We start from the raw sequence: 16,979 nt of genomic DNA, 5'->3' as shown, positions 1-16,979 counted from the left end.
CACTGGTTTCAGGCCATGCTGCAAGGGCCAGGATTTTCCAGCTTTGTGGTGGTGATGGGGGTGTTATTTTTCAAAAGTATTTTAGCTCTGTTAAATCACCTAATTGTTTGTTTCCAGTTTTTAAAACTGTAGCAAGAAATTGCATTTCTAATGAGCAACAGCTTGCCCCCTAACTTTGGGGTGACATACTGTACAGCCCCCAGGCTGTGAATTCCCTATCCTTTGTGCTAGAGGGCCTGATCCCAGTGAGACCTGCCAACCTCACTGAATTTAATGGACTGGTCGGGGGGCTCAGGGACAGCAAGAAGCTTTGAGGGCTGTAATTTGGAAAGCCTTCCAAGCATGAGTCTCTCCAGATTGCTAAGATCGCCTTTGGCCATGCTGGCTAAGAATGCAGGAAGCCCCCTCCTACCCCCCTGGAGGACACCAGGCTGGGTGAGGGCTTACAGGGTGTTCCTTGCTGGGCCTTTGAGTTGGCAAACCTGGCAGGACCCCATGGGCATGGAAGGGGAAAAGCCCCAGGATTGGCAGGCCGGGTGGAGCCCCAGCAGTCCTGCAGCCCCAAAGTCAGTCCCGAAGGGCATTGGGGCACAATGTGGAGAGTGAGGCTGGAGAAGCAGCAGAATTTAGGGTTTCAATTTGAGAGACAAATCGCAGCAGAGAAGATAATATGACTGTGCTTGGATCGCAGCAGGCGACAGCCCCTGGCTGACCGTGACTGATCTGCGGAGGAAAGCAGGGTTGGACCAGGGCTTTGCTGGGAAAGATACCCTAGGAGCCCTGGGGTGGGAGCTGGATGGGGAGGGAGGCAGTGGCAAAACCACCTTCCTGCTGCCCAGGGAAATACTGGATGTGGGTGTGTCTGTGAAATCCCCAAGATCTGAGCTGATATACTGTTTTTATATTTACAGTCCACTTTGCCTTCCAAAGGAGCAATGGAGATTTGGTTGCTTCCATGGGAGGGGGGGTTAATGTCCATTTGTCCAAGGGCTGTTGTGAGCTCCGGCAGGACTGAGCAGACTAAAGTTGATTCCTGAAGGCAGCACATAGGTCCCTCCCAGCTGCCTCTCCAAAGCCCGGAGACTGTGATTCTAGCGGTGCCCCTTTCTTTGCCTGTGTTTGGAAAAGCTGGATAATAACCAACTAATCTTCCCTGGAATTCTCCATGGATGCGCTAACCACTTCCCCAACTCCTCCTTTGCATGCACCCTCGTGCCCTGGACGGAGGCTGCCTGCCATGTCCCAGGGAGCTGCTCTCTCTGCTGATCAGCAGGGTAAGTATGCCACCTCCCCTCCAGCAGGCATTGTGCCACCTCTCCTGGGTTGCCTTCTGCCTCCCCTGCTGCCATTTATGTCTCTGCTCTAACTAACTCTGCTCTAATCACACCTCGGTGTCTTTCTCCATTCCTCGTTCCCATCACTTTGGGGCCTTTGGGCGACTTTCCCTTTGCTGCTCCCCCTTTGGGGGGGGGCTTGGGGGGGCTTGCCCAGGTTGTGAATTGGCATTTCTCCCTTGGCACAATGGCCTGAACTGGCAACCTGGGGAAGGGTGAGACTTATGGGAGCCCATGGGAGATGCCGGGTCACCCTCCTCGCCTCTCATTCGAGGGATGCAACCCAGCCATTCGCAACCCACGGTCATGAGTGAGGATGGCGAGCAGGGGGCTCCCATCCAGGCTGTAAAGCGCATGCGTAGCACTGAGGAATTCGGTAGCCATTCAAAGAGACACAGATCGGGCCCGCCTTAGCCTTTGGGGTTTATATGTCTGGGTTTTTCCCACGCTTCTTCAGTTTGTTAGGATTTTCTGTTTATGTAGCAGTAATAAACACTAGAGACCTATTCTTGTCTCAGCGTGGTTCCTGGCTGTTAGGACACCCACAGCCGTAAGTCAATGGTTCCTGCAGGACTCTGGAAAAGCAGGGAGGGGGTTGATATTAGGGCGCAGAACACCAGTTTGCAGTCAGTGATGGTCCAAATGGTTTTACAGTCGTTTTGCGGAGATTCTGGGGCTTTTGCAGAAAATTAAACAGCTTTCCACAAGAGAAAAGTATTAATAATGGAAATGTTTCCCTGAAAAGCAGCTAGCAGACAGCAAGATCAGTGTCAAGTACCTGGTAAATAATGGTGAAACAGCAAGGCCCAGCTGATTCTGGAAATTCCTTTAGACATCCTTCATCCTCCTGGGTGATTTCTATCTAGGCCAGAAAGAACTCCGCAAAATCTCCGGGTGGGGGATGGGGGAGCAGGAAAGCGCTTCGGGTCTCTCGACCCCCCTCTTGTTCTCTCTCCCCTGCAGCCGTGTGCGAGGGCAACTTCACCTGCACAGACAACGAGGTGTGTGTGAGGCCGAACGAGTGCCGCTGTCGCCATGGCTACTTCGGGGCCAACTGCGAAACCAGTAAGCCTTGGGAGCAGTGGGTGCAAGCCTTAGCCAGGGAAAACGCCAAGCCTCACAGACCGCTGGGGGCCAGAACGACGAGCCCCCTCCGGGCCAGGGTTCCCCCCCGGCAACATCCAGAAATTTGGGGGTGCAGCTCCGAGGGTCCTGAGATGTCCCGGGGGGTTGCAAAGCCAATGCTTGGAGTAAGCAGGTTGGAGAAGCTGAACACACAGATCCACAGAGGATTGGTCTGTCAGCAGCTTCTAGTGCGCAGAAACCCTATATCTTAGGATCGGGGGCTAAGGATAAATGCGGAGAGAGGTGATCATCATCATCACTGTCGGGACCAGACCAAGAACAAACGCCGAGTCAGTGTATTCCAACCCCAGTTCTTTACTGCCCTCACTGAATAGAAGAATCTTGCCAGACTAAAGCTATCCTAACTAAGCTAGGGGGAAAGTCGCCCAGGAGAGTCTAGGGCGGGGCCTCCCTGGCTCTCTCTGACCCCCTGCCAAGGCTTTCCAGGCTGCGAGCCCCCTGATCAGCTTGGAAGGGGCGCAGTCCTTCCTGGGAATCAGCGGCAGCACCAGATTCCACCACAATCATCATCATTTCAATTTCATATCTCACCTTTTTACCCTGCTTTTGGGTGCTGCTTGGGCGCTTCTCAGCGGTCAAGTGTTAGGAAGACCTGGGTTCAAGCCCACCCTCAGCCAGGGGCCGCATTTGGTGGCTTTCAGCCAGTCACTAGTGGCCCCCGCCCCCACCGCACAGGGCTGCTGTGAAGAAAACATTGGAGTAGACCTCTAATGTGTGCCTCCTCGAACTCTCGAAGGAAAGGTGGTGAGAAATGAAAGGATAATTAAAGAATGAAATGGGATGGCTTTTAGCGCAAAAAGTATTTCAAACAGTAACTCCAGTCCAATTTACTTTCCCTCGTATTTATTTCTTAGCAGCACTTCAGTCCCACAGGACTCTTCCATATGTGATTTAAATCTTGTCTTTCTGTTCAATCAAGGACTCAAGGGAGCTTAATGATAATTAAAATATCAAATGCAACACTAATTTTTTTTTAAAAAAAACACAAATTGAAAGTGATACAAAAATTAATTAACCTTTAAAATGCTGGCAAATAGTAGGGGGAAGTTCCTTCTAGGGCTGGGGAGCAATGCAACAGACCCCCCCCCCCGACAAGCCAGAGAGATCTGCCAGGAGAGAGCGGCATTGGCATCACCAGAGGAGGGTCTCCTGCCAGCCTTCCTGGCCAGGCAGATCAATGGTGGGGGGGCTGTGGAGACCTCCGTGCCTTCCGGAGCGGGGCAGGTCGCCCTCCTGTTCGTTGGCCTTTTAAAAAGTATGGACATGAACAATCGGCAGCCAAAATCTGCAGGGTGATCTGGTGGAGTAGGTCAGAATGAAGAGCTGGGGGGGGGCTGGGGGGCAGGCCCCTCCATGGTGCTCACCACCCATTCTGCCCCCCGCAGAGTGTCCCCGCCTGTTCTGGGGCCCGGACTGCAAGGAGCTCTGCCACTGCTACCCGAACGGGCAGTGCGAGGATGTGACGGGCCAGTGCACGTGCAACGCCAACCGCTGGGGGCCGAAGTGCGAAAACGCCTGCCTGTGCAAGCACGGGAAGTGCGATCAGAGGACGGGCAAGTGCTCCTGCGAGCCGAACTGGTGGGGCCCCCAGTGTGCCAGCGCCTGCTACTGCAGCCTCAACTCCCAGTGCGACCAGAAGACGGGCCTCTGCCTCTGCCAGCCGGGTTGGTGGGGCCGCACCTGCAACAACCAGTGCGCCTGCAGCACCTCGCCCTGCGAACAGTTCACGGGGCGGTGCCAGTGCCGCAGCCGCACCTTCGGCCCCCGCTGTGACCGCTACTGCCAGTGCCACATGGGGAAGTGCAACCAGGTGGATGGGACCTGCACCTGCGAGCCGGGCTACCGGGGCAAGTTCTGCCGCGAGGCCTGTCCGGCCGGCTTCTACGGACAGGGCTGCAGGAGACGGTGAGCAGGGCCCCTTGGCGCCCCCTGCCCCCGGGGGTTCGGGGAGGCACGGGCGGGAATCACCAGCGGGTCTGAGCACGTCTTGCAAAGCAGGCCAGTCCTCCGGTTGTGGTGGAAGAGATGAAGAGGGGTCAGGAAACCCACAGAGCTCCCACCGGGCCCTGCCCCTTCGTGCCTATTCCTCGGAATGGCTGAGGACGGTGTTTCTTGACCTTGGCCACTTGAAGATGGGGGGCCTTCAACCCCCAGAATTCCCCAGCCAGCCTTGCTGGGAATTGAAGTCCACCCATCTTCAAGAAGCCCTGGCTTAGGAGGTCATCAGAAAGGGTGAGGGAGCCCTGCAGAACAAAGCTGAGTAGACCCAAAACACTGAGGGAAAACAGAACCACAAAATAAATTATAGATTTGATTGCATGCTCATCACGGTACTTCAGAGAGTTCCATTTTTATGTTTTTCATGTGGAATCTCCCATTTAGCATGTTTTTAACGAGGTGAAGTGCTAGTTGTCCCACTGGAAATGTCACCACGACTGTTGTCAGGAAGAGATCATTGCACACGTAGTGCAACAGGAGCAGCCCCGGCACCTCCCCTTCAGAGGGTCTCCAACCACAGGGCCCCCAAAGGATTTTGCCAGGAATCTGGGGAGCTGCGAGCAAAGCAGGCAGACGGCCTGTGCCCCACATCCTGCTGGACTACCCTTGGGGAAGGGGCCTCTCCTTGGGACATGACCGCCATTGCATCCCCAGCTGGCAGCTCAGTCTCTGGCACTGAAAGGGTGTTTGTCCCCTTCTCCGGACACAGAGCCCGGACAGGGGTCTGCACAGTCCCACTTGGCCCCCCAGGTCATCTGCTGCGGAAATGCCCCTCCCTGTCTGGGCACTGGGCATTTTTGGCGGAAAGAGAGATCTGGACACTGGGCTCTTTTCTCTTTACATTGGCAAGTGATCCATAGATTTGGCAGCCAGGAATGTAAGTTTGTTTATTTGCTTGCTTGCTTGCTCATTTTGAGGTGGGAATATTGGTACTCTGGCAGAGTTTCCAGGATTCTCTTGCTGGGGTGGATTGCTGCTGCTCCGCTATTGCTGTTGGGTGTGTTCCTCTTATGTCTTTGGGTGCATGTGTGCAGGGAAAGTGCATGATGCATGCATGCACAAATGCAGAAGCGGGTAGGAGAGAGAAGAGGCTGTGCCCATCCCCGAATGATTTGCAAGGGAAACTGGCTTCTGGGGGGAGAAAGGAAGGACTGATCGAGAGGTCACTGGTCAGGGTGTCTCTGCTCTGTGTTTCCAATCACCCAGGCAGATTGGGGCAGGGGGAGTTGTTTGACAAATGCATGTTGATCTTTTATTTCCCCAACAGAAGGAATGATTTCTTAGAGGCTGCCTTCTAGAGGCTGTTCAGATTACTGCAGGCTGGAATCAGACATTTAAATTTACCCCAGATTAAATTGTGTGCTGCAGCCTCATTGCTGAGAGACGAGCAAGGCAGGCCATCAGGCAGCCCCACCAATGCCAACGTGCTTCCTCCCAGCTGAAAGACAGGAGGAAAGCACATTAATGGGGCCAGGAGGAAGAGCCCTAAAGGGTCATTTAGGCCAGGGAATAAACGAATTCCACCACTAGGAGGAAACTATGAGAGTTTTCTCCCAGAGGCCTCTGTGGAAGACAAACAGCCTCAAGTGGAGTCCAGCTGACCTTCTTCCTTCCCTTCAAAACCATTTGTGAATAGGCTGGGGGAGTTTCCCTTGAAATGCAGCATGGTTGAGGAGTCATTTCCCCGTGAGTCCCACGCAGGCTCTTGACAGAAGAGCCGTCTTCCTGTAGCACTTCCTGGAGTGACCGGTAGGCATCACATGGTCTGCCCAGACACTCTGAGAAGGAACACCAACTCTTTGCCAAGTTCAGCATGCTGCAGGCAGAAAAGCTAAAGAAGGCTGGAAGAGATAACTCGGCTGTCATACGTTTCCTAAAAATAATACGTAGTTTACATTCCTGGCAAATGAGCATTTTTTAAACTTAATTTTTTAACCAAGACAATGATTTGCATTGTTAAACTGCTCCAAGAAAGCAGAATTTGGGGAACTAGAACAACTTCCTCTGTTTATATGGAACAGCTACCAGGCGCAGTCTTGCCTGGGTGCCAAGCAGAATGTGTCATATGCAGGTTCCCCCCCCCCCCCGCAATTCAGGAGAAATGTAGTGCCTCAAAATGGGCAGAGCCTCTTTGACTTCCCTGTCTGCATTTCAAGTGATGGGGTTTCAACCTCCATCAACCCCAACTGCCAGACCCTCAAACCATGTTGGTTCAGAATTATAAGAGTGGAAACCTAACATACTGAGAGAGAGGAATGACCAAGTGACCCCAGGTGAATGCGGTTCCATCCCAACACGATCAGTTGCCAATAGACTTTGTCTCTACTAACCTGAAGTTTCTCTTGGATTGGGAAGAATCCCTTCCTTTAAAAAATAGTAGTAAGTTTCCGGCTCTCATGGCTTACAGAAGAGCATCTGAATGGCTTAAAAGTTCAAGGGAACATGCAGAATTACATTGTACCCTGTTCAGTGTCACAATGCCCTCTTTATTAAGCCCTACATTTATTTTTGAGAGCTGAGATGCTCCTAGCCAGTTGGGGTGCCCAAGCGGGGTGGGCTCCCCCACTGCGTGCCTGTGAAGGGCAGGACTGGTCTATGGTCTTCCTTTGCACGCCCCTCCCTCAAAAGCACAGCCTTCCAGCCTCTTTAGGGGGGCCAAGGCCTTGAGATTTGGGAGTGGAGCATCACCCCTGCCAAATGCCTTCCTCTGGTGCCAAGACCAGCCTGGTGGGTGCCAGCTTCCTGCTAAGGCAGAAATGGCACACCACTTCCCACAATGCTACTGCCAGTCCCCGTGGCCTTTACACGCTCTGTGCTCTGGCCTTGCAGGTGCGGTCAGTGCAAGGAGCTGCAGCCGTGTACAATTGTGGATGGCCGTTGCCTGGCCTGCGAAGCAGGTTGGAATGGCACCAGATGTGACCAGATCTGCTCCCCGGGCTTTTATGGAGAGGGTTGTGAGCAGGCCTGCCCTCCCTGCAAGGATGGCCACACCTGCAACCACATCAACGGCAAGTGTTCCCACTGCAATCCCGGCTGGATCGGAGACAGGTGAGTGCAGGCAGCCCCATGGCCCCAAGTACTGAATGTCCTTGACAATATCCGTCCCTCTTACCTATTGGCATCTCTTCCTCTGCACCCCTCAGAGTTACCAAGCATACGACTTTTTCTACTCCATCGTCCACTCACATGACATAGTCAACATATGTGAGTTTCTGGTTCTGGATTATGGCTTCAAGGGATCACTCAGCCTTTACTTGATCCAGGATTAATTAATTGGTTCTTCTGGCAGAATCTGGTACTCTTAGTACCCATTTCCCAAACCCTAGTTCAAAGGCATCAGTTTTCCCTCTTAGGGTCTCACTTTCACAGCTACACATCTACTGAAAGGGCAGGGAGACCCCAGGCCGGGCTCCTGTTTGGCTACAGAGCTCAGCAGGTAACCATCAGCCCATTGTTCTTCCCCAGCCCTAAACTCTCTGGTGGGATTGCTGTAAGAGTAAAGTGGTTGTGGGGAAGAGAGAGAACTCCCTTTATACAATGGCTCAGGTGTGGGGTGTGTGGCCTCCCTGAACTGCATCCCTCAGCATCCTCACGTGTGTTGTCCGGGGCTGCTAGGAACTGTAGTTCAGCAACATCTGGGCGGCCTCTCTGATACTCGGCATCCTTGAGAAGAAGAAGAAAGACCCCCAAGAGACAATACTAGTGACCCGTTTATGGAGTAGGTTCCATCCTTCTTAGAATTCCTGGGGAATTGCTCGATGATATTTCCTGAAGGTTTGTTCATTTTCCCAGGTATTTTAGAATTATGGGATATGTACTCTTAATTTTGCTGTGATTTTACCTGCTGTCATTAAATTAAGGAGTGGGATTATTACTCTTCGTTTTTAATTCCAGGGGCATACACAGGGAGTGGGGTATCAGCGGAGTTGAGATGGTGGGTGCTACTGCGTGATCAAAGACCTGCCCCCTTTTTTTACATGTATTACATGGGCAACATGCATAAAAGGGGGTGTGGCCTCAGTTGCACGGTTGTGACTGGCATCTTTTATGCATATTACCCATGTAATACATGTAAAAAAGGGGGGCAGGTCTTTTTTGATCACCACCCCCTCTGCAAGCACCCCTGTTCCATTTCTGTTATTCCATGCTCTAACTGATAAGGATACTGCCTGAAAAGTGGGGTTCTCAGGAGGTGCAGACATACATTAGTTGCTGTCTGGAGGCTTCATCCTGCCTATCAGTTTTTAAGCTGGGGAGTAGCCCCCAGCCCCGCCCAGGAGATGCCTGGTTTAACTTTCTATGCGCCAGGCGTTTAGGCCCTGCAGCTTGGCTGGATCAAAAGGTGCCCGCTGCTCCCACAGCCAGCACCCACTGAGCCTCCGGAGAGATGGAGCCCCGTCTCCGCTGCCATTGGCTGTTTTGCCTTGCCATTCTTTCCCGCAGGTGTGAGACCAAATGTCGTAACGGGACGTATGGGGAGAACTGTGCCTTTGTCTGCAGCAGCTGTTTTAACGGGGAGTGCCACTTTGAGACCGGGAGATGCCTCTGCCAGGCCGGGTTCCATGGGACATTGTAAGTGACTGGCACACGGGAAGACTCAAATCGCCCTTCTTTCTGCTGGGCAAGACAAGCAATCCAAAAAACATCTGTGGGGTGGCTTGCTAAAGCACAGCCACATTGTATATACACTTTTCTTAAGAACTCCATAGACTGAAAACTTAACTTACGTTTCTGACAAAGGCAGGTGCCTCTTCTTTTTATGACAAGGTGATCTGTGTTATTTAACCAAATGAACAAATACGGGAGTGCCCTGTTTCCTGTGGGGTCCTCCTTGATACTGAGCCACTTAGATCTGTGTTGAGAGATTAGCCAGACCAATTAAGTAAACAGACAAGTGGCTAGGTAAGACCATTTGAAACACTTTATAAATGTCTTATCCACGCATACTCATATATAACAATAAGGCATAGTTTCTCAACCTCAGCAGTGTGAAGCTGTGTGGATTTCAACTCCCAGAATTTCCTAGCCTGTCTGCTTCCACTGCTTCCACATTAGATTTACCACCAACTTCTTTTGGTTCAGAGCCAGCAATGGTGAGTGCCTGTGCAGGCTCCCAGAACCCTTTTGCAGATCTTGCTTGAGGTTTGGAGGGGTTGAAATATTTTTAAGGGGCAAAATGTTGGTCCCCAGCCTTGCAAAGGGTTAACGCATTCACTTCACTTCTTGAAAAAACTGATTTCTTCGGTTTCTTGCTAGTTAAGGACAAAATGCACTCTCTTCCCCCCCAAAAGAGAAACTGGGTAAAAATTATGATCCTACCCACCCTTAAAAAAGAGTAGCCTTTTTTTTAAAAATAAAATCACATCTCCTGGCCACCAGAAAGTTGGTCTACCTGTGGCTGAATTGAGAAGCGCAAGATTCTCAGTTCCTGCTTTGCCACAATTGCCTGCACGTTTCCAGTATTTGATCTGGGTTGTGCTAACTGTACCAGACCGGGGGAGACACTCTGCTAGATTATCCTGGCCTAATTCTTTAGCTTTAGCAGAAAAATTACATCCTGTGGCTTCAGCATATTAGTCACTGCGTGCTTATCCAGGGCAAAGCTTGTATTTATTTTCCTATATTTTCAACAAATTATTGCAGTGTTTTCAGCAAAGGAAGCTAACTTCTCCCTCAGAGTGAAGGGGGAATCTTTCTACCCACCCACTTCCCCTTTCCTATTATATATACAAAACAAAGCTTCGGATTCTCTTATTAATGTTGTTAGTGTTTTCTTCAAGATCTGCTTTCCCAAACTGGTCCACTCATCAATGTGTTGGGACTATAATTTGCACAATCCCCAGCCAGGCTGCAGAACGCTAATCAGCTCCAACTAGTTTTTACTAACCTTCTAAAGAGAAGTCATTGTGCAAATCTGGAAAACCACATCTGCACAATGAAATAACAAGCTCCAGGCTGGCCCAGTTGGGTTTTCAAGGGTCCAGGAACTAGGAAGAAGATAGAAGCAGCTTCACTTTCAGCAGAGATTGGTCCCTGCTGCCCCAAATCTTTTTTGCAGTCCCCGGAGCCATCTTGGGCCACAATTGCTGAAAAGTGTCAGTTCCTGTGGCTTCAAGAATGGTAGGAACAGTATCTCGGTTCCCTTTAAAACTAACAGCAAAGCAGTCCTGAACATTGTTACCATACTGGAGGATATGCAGTTGTGAAAAGTATCCCTTAATTGGCCCTTGGACATCATTCATCATCTCATATCAATCCCCAAAGCGTTTGGAACTTCTTCCAAATCCCTTCCTCCCTTCCTTCCTTCCTTCCTTCCTTCCTTCCATCCATCCATCCATCCATCCTGCTCTTTCATATCCCATCCTCCTTCCCTTCCCTTCTTTTTTTCTGTCTCCTTCCTTCCTCTTGCACAGTTTCTGTTGAGTTCCAGGAACTTCTGTATAACAGCTCCACACATTTGTAAATCAGGTTGTGGGGGGAGGGAGACATCTGGATTTTCTTCCTTGGGAACCCAGATGCTTTGGCACGTGTCACCTACATTACTCCTGGCAAAATATGAAATATGCACAGCCCCAGGACTTTGCCAGCAGATGGGAGGAAAGCCCTGTGACACACTAAAAATAAGTTTGGTGGAGAGTTACTCATTTTGGTTCCTGGTGCAGGAGTGTGCTATTCCCAGACAGTTGGGAGAGACCACCTGGATCTGTTGTGCCATCAGAAAAGCTGAAGGGTGGTGGAGGAGTTCTGGGCTACCATCACCAACCACAGTGCAGCTGTCGCGCTGAGGAGAGGAAAGATTCTTTCAGCCCTGTCAAGGTTATTCTCATAGCTCTTTACAGGTTGCCAGGATGATTCCTACTAGTGCCAGGGAGCCTAAAGCACACTGTGAGCATGTCTGCAGGACACAACATTCATATAGGTACTTCGAAGAAAAAAAAACATAAAATGGCTGAAACCTCACAAGATTGCTGAACCTTCAAGAACTCAATGTTCTTGCTTGAAACCATCAACATGCAAAAATATTGAAATGCAAAATTCTGAAGAGCTGCAAAAATATCAAAGAGTCTTAAAATTAAAAACAGCACAGCAGGCAGGAAGTGGGTTCCTTTGTGAGCTGGCCAGCTTGCAGCTGCTGTGAAAAGCTGGGCAGCCTTTGGGCCAACCAGCACGTGGCCCTAAGGAGGCCAGGATCCAAGCCAAGGAAAAAGCTTTGGATTTTCAAGAGGCATCAACATTCCTCGGAGGATCAGATGGCAAGAAAGCTGCCTTTTCAGACCAAGCCTCCTCCGGTTGCTGCTCCTCTAGGGCAAGCCCCCTCCAACCCTTTGGGACCCTGGCTTGCATGACTGGCAAGAACCCTTGGCCGGTCTCTCTGTTGGGTCTGATCATGCTTTGACAATGGATCTAGAGTTGCCGTCCCTCAAAATGGGCTGCCACCCTTTGTTGTTGTTTATTCGTTTAGTCGCTTCCGACTCTTCGTGACTTCATGGACCAGCCCACACCAGAGCTTCCTGTCGGTCGTCAACACCCCCAGCTCCCCCAGGGACGAGTCCATCACCTCTAGAATATCATCCATCCACCTTGCCCTTGGTCGGCCCCTCTTCCTTTTGCCTTCCACTCTCCCTAGCATCAGCATCTTCTCCAGGGTGTCCTGCCTTCTCATTATGTGGCCAAAGTATTTCAGTTTTGCCTTTAATATCAATCCCTCAAGGGAGCAGTCTGGCTTTATTTCCTGGAGTATGGACTGGTTTGATCTTCTTGCAATCCAAGGCACTCTCAGAATTTTCCTCCAACACCACAGTTCAAAAGCATCTATCTTCCTTCTCTCAGCCTTCCTTATGGTCCAGCTCTCACAGCCACATGTTACTACGGGGAACACCATTGCTTTAACTATGCGGACCTTTGTTGTCAGTGTGATGTCCCTGCTCTTAACTATTTTATCAAGATTTGTCATTGCTCTTCTCCCAAGGATTAAGCGTCTTCTGATTTCCTGACTGCAGTCAGCATCTGCAGTAATCTTTGCATCTAGAAATACAAAGTCTTTCACTGCTTCTACATTTTCTCCCTCTATTTGCCAGTTATCAATCAAGCTGGTTGCCATAATCTTGGTTTTTTTCAGGTTTAGCTGCAAGCCAGCTTTTGCACTTTCTTCTTTCACCTTCATCATAAGGCTCCTCAGTTCCTCTTCGCTTTCAGCCATCAAAGTGGTATCATCTGCATATCTGAGATTGTTAATGTTTCCTCCAGCGATTTTAACTCCAGCCTTGGATTCCTCAAGCCCAGCATGTTGCATGATGTGTTCTGCATACAAGTTGAATAGGTAGGGTGAGAGTATACAGCCCTGCCGTACTCCTTTCCCAATCTTAAACCAGCCCATTGTTCCGTGGTCTGTTCTTACTGTTGATACTTGGTCGTTATACAGATTCCTCAGGAGGCAGACAAGATGACTTGGTATCCCCATACCGCTAAGAACTTGCCACAATTTGTTCTGGTCCACACAGTCAAAGGCTTTAGAATAGTCAATAAAACAGAAATAGATGTTTTTCTGAAACTCCCTGGCTTTTTCCATTATCCAGCGGATATTGGCAATTTGGTCCCTAGTTCCTCTGCCTTTTCTAAACCCAGCTTGTACATCTGGCAATTCTCGCTCCATGAATTGCTGAAGTCTACCTTGCAGGATCTTGAGCATTGCCTTACTGGCATGTGAAATGAGTGCCACTGTTTGATAGTTTGAACATTTTTTAATGTTTCCCTTTTTTGGCATGGGGATATAAGTTGATTTTTTCCAGTCTGATGGCCATTCTTGTGTCCCTCAAAATGGGCTGCCACCATAAAGCTGCTTAAAACCATGCACGTTTTGATTTTGGTTCCGAAGCCAGGCTGAGCCACAGGGGTTGCTCAAAGGAGCTCACACACTTGGGACTGCTGGCTCAGCATGGGGTGGCTGGCAGAGCCTGGGCCCATAAGTTGGAGGAGAAGGGAGCTGCAAGCAAAGCCAACCCCAGATAGAGCTCTGTGGGTCAGAGGAGCACGACCTTCTTGTGATCCAGGGCCATGCTTTTTATTTAAAAACTGCCCATTTGGGAGGGAAAATGGGTGCAGTAAGCCTTGAAGGCACACCCATTTTTCACTTTAAAAAAACCAAATGGGGAAATCACCCCCCTTTTAAGAATGCACAGCATTTAAAAGTGAACTGGGTATCTTTAGCCTTGCAGGTCACCCATTTGGCTCCTTCGGTGTCCCCAAGCCCTCCAGGACTGGCCCAAAGGTTTGGGCCCTGTTCCCCCACTCCAGTCTCTGGGCATGATAGATAATCCCAAGCAGGGTTGACTCTGTCCTGCTGTTGGTCAACACACCAGACTCAAAGCAAATCATGGTTGAGTCACTTGCTAGGCATGCAATTTGGAGGGAGACTTTAACAGCCATTAAAGAGGTTAAGGGCCAGGGATGTTTGAGAGGGGGTCAGAAAAATCAAGATGGAGGCCATGGCCATGTGACTGAAGCCCCATCCCTCTTACAAGACACATTGGAGAGGAGCAGGGCATCGATGGTGCCATTGCAGCTGCTTGCTGGACCGTTTGGCACTCGCCCCCTGAGGACGCCTCTGCTCAGGGCTCGGCATGAAGCCAGCTGTAGTTTTGCAGCGGGGGCTGCACCATTTTTTCCAGCTTCTAAAGACCCCGATGGTGAGGCTGTGGTGGTGCAGCAGAGGCACTGGGCAGACAGGGCCAGAAATGCTGGCTTCTGGGGAGGACATGTTTCCTAGTTTTTAGTCACATGAGTGCAATAAGCTGTCTGGGAGTCTCATGCATCTATTCTAGCATTTATTTAAAGTAAAATAAGTGAAAACTTGTGCTGCCAAATTTTAGCAGTGCAATCTTGTTTGTTTGTTTGTTTGTTTTTGTAAAACAACTCTGGGCCACTTACAACCAATAAAAATAAAAACAGACTCTTGGGACTGCTCCAAGGAAGTAGAATTGGGGGGATGACTGGGCTGAGTGCATTTCTCTTTTTTAAAAAATAAATTTTATTAAAAGTTATGTAAAGAACATAAAAACTAACACAAACTAAAAAAGCGGAAGGAAGGACGGGAGGGCGGGCAGAAAATGAGAACAAAAAGAAGTAGAAGAAGGTTCTGATTTCTTTGCAGCAAATATAAGTACAATTACAAAATCAACTCTTACTCTATGGTTACCAAAAAAAGAAGGCTTTCTTTTTCTTTCTTTCTTTCTTTCTTTCTTTCTTTCTTTCTTTCTTTCTTTCTTTCTTTCTTTCACTCACTCATTTCTCTCGCCCTTGCCCGCAGGAGTAGATCACTGACCCATAGCCACCTCCCTAGGAGCAGATCAAGGGGGAAGCCTCTTTGGCTGCGGCCGCGCTCAGGTTCTGCAGCCAGGATGCATCCCCATCTCCTGAGCCATGGCCCGTGCCTCTCTGGGGCAAAACAGCAAGTGGGGGAACCCTCCAGGCTGGCTCAGATGGGGTTCAGGGACAGGAGCTGAAAAGGCGTGTGGGGACTTTGGCTTTGCAAATTGCAAGGCTGGGCTAAAATGGGCTTAAGCAGTTTATGGTCCGGGGGTAATGGGAACCCGTGGAGTTGCTGTGTTAATGTGCTGGGCGGGCTGCGCCATTGCATGAAGTTGTAAGGCGGTTTCATTTGGAGAGGCAGGGGAATGTGCCATATTTCTATTTAGGCATCAACCAAGATGTCTGCTGTGGTGCTGGAGCCCCCAGGCACCATGTTGGAGCCTCTGCCTTCGGTCAGCTAAATGTGGCATTATCACACTGCACTTTTCAGTAGGGCCTCTCTGAGTAATTTAAATCAGTGAGTGTTGTGAGCTCCATGTCTGCTTTTGGAGGACGGGGACTGACTCCTCTTCCCTTTTGCTGACTCTTCCCCCCACAGCTGCAACCTGACCTGCCCAACTGGCCACTATGGTGCAAACTGTGCCAAGCTGTGCAATTGTCATGAGGATTCCTGCAACCCATTCACTGGCATGTGCCACATGGGTAAGTACATTCTCCAAAACCTTCTTGCCCGGCTGGGGGTCTGCAAGGCATGGTCCTTGATGGAGTTTTTAAAGGTTAATAAAAGAACTCCAAGCAGGTAACAACAATCTTGCGAAGTAGAAGCATGAACCAAAAAGAAACTTGCACATTAAGCTTAATTACATTCAGAAAAGAATTCAGTCTTCACACAGTAGTTAGATGAAGAGGGGAAAAAAAGGTAGCTTACTTTTATTCGGTAGATCTGGATACAAGTAGCTTCATAGTAGAAAGCACTTATTCATCACTGGTTCTTTGTAGACATATTTCTATGTGGAATAGAAATGTCTGCATGCAAGCGAGATGGAAGGACGAGAGCTGCATTCTGCAGCACCTCCTGCTTGCAGGTGTGCCCAAGAGGTAAAAATGGAGATTGTTAATCCCCAAACCCAAGAAGAAGGAGGAAGTGGAAATCAGGTGACCCATGTGACATCCCACAAGCACAATAGAGATGCACTTACTAGAAAGACCCCCTTATGCTTATGAGACAATGCTGAGTTGACCCCTGATAATTCCAACAGTCCTAACCCTCACCCTAGCTGCAATCATCCTCTTCCTCTTCCTACCATTTTCCTGTTATCGCAGGGTCTGCTTTTTGGATCCTGAAACACCACTTTGCCCGATTGTCCACATCCTCAGGGCACAGACCCTCAATTTGCATGTCCTTATTGATGGTGTCTTGCCATCTCTGTTTTGGTCGCCCACGTGGCTGCTGGCCATCGATTTTAAGATGGTAAACTATTTTGGCGATAGTGGAAGGTTCCACTCTAAGGACATCTCCATACCAATGAAGCCGGCTTTCTCTCATCTTCTCCGTAATTAATGGCACGCCTAGTTGTTGTCGGATGGCATCATTTGTGACATGATCAAGCAGGAAGATGCCCGATATCCAATGGAGCACACACATTTCCATAACATGGAGGCAGCTCTCTATGCCCTTTGTTGCTGCCCAACGCTCAGTTCCATACAGTGCCACAGGGTGAACGATCGTCTTATAGATCTTAGTTTTGAGATGGGTTGATATTTGTTTTTCACAAAGCACACCAATGGGTTCTCACCAGCGCAACCAGGCTGCATTCACCCTCGCTTGCACATTACCACTGATGCCACCATCACCTTGGAGATGACCTCACCCTAGCCACAGTGGTCCAGCCAAACCTTTCCCCAAAACATGTTGCCCTGTTGCAGCCACCATCTTGCCTTTTTTGACTATACCCTGCAACCCCCTGCATCCCAGCTTTCAAGGGCCACCTTGTAGCCCTGTTCATGGCTTGTGGCTCTTCCTCTGCGCACTGACTCTCGTGAGCCCCTTTTCCTCCAGAGGCCAATCAGCGGATGGGAGTCATTGGCGCCGGAGTTCTTCTGATCTTGCTGCTCAGCCTGCTCCTGTCGCTGCTGTCTTGCTGCTGCATTTGCCGCAAGAAGGATGAGGCCCGGGAGTAAGTGCCAAGACCC

At 49.9% G+C, this 16,979-nt stretch overlaps 1 protein-coding gene across 1 annotated transcript in view; it reads left to right on the top strand.

Moving 5' to 3' along the window:
- Positions 1-16,979, top strand: part of SCARF2 (scavenger receptor class F member 2) — a 56,802-nt gene that overhangs the window by 12,897 nt on the left and 26,926 nt on the right. Inside the window, exons 3-8 of the mRNA XM_063315805.1 lie at positions 2,298-2,399; positions 3,866-4,385; positions 7,308-7,526; positions 8,922-9,050; positions 15,385-15,488; positions 16,846-16,963. Of these exons, the coding sequence (XP_063171875.1) occupies positions 2,298-2,399; positions 3,866-4,385; positions 7,308-7,526; positions 8,922-9,050; positions 15,385-15,488; positions 16,846-16,963 (1,192 nt within the window). The remainder of the gene's footprint in view (positions 1-2,297; positions 2,400-3,865; positions 4,386-7,307; positions 7,527-8,921; positions 9,051-15,384; positions 15,489-16,845; positions 16,964-16,979) is intronic.

Source organism: Candoia aspera, chromosome 15 (genome assembly GCF_035149785.1).
Source record: "Candoia aspera isolate rCanAsp1 chromosome 15, rCanAsp1.hap2, whole genome shotgun sequence".
Taxonomy (NCBI): Eukaryota; Metazoa; Chordata; class Lepidosauria; order Squamata; family Boidae; genus Candoia; species Candoia aspera.
Note: the sequence above shows the minus strand (reverse complement) of the source record. Positions and strands in the feature narration are given on the sequence as shown.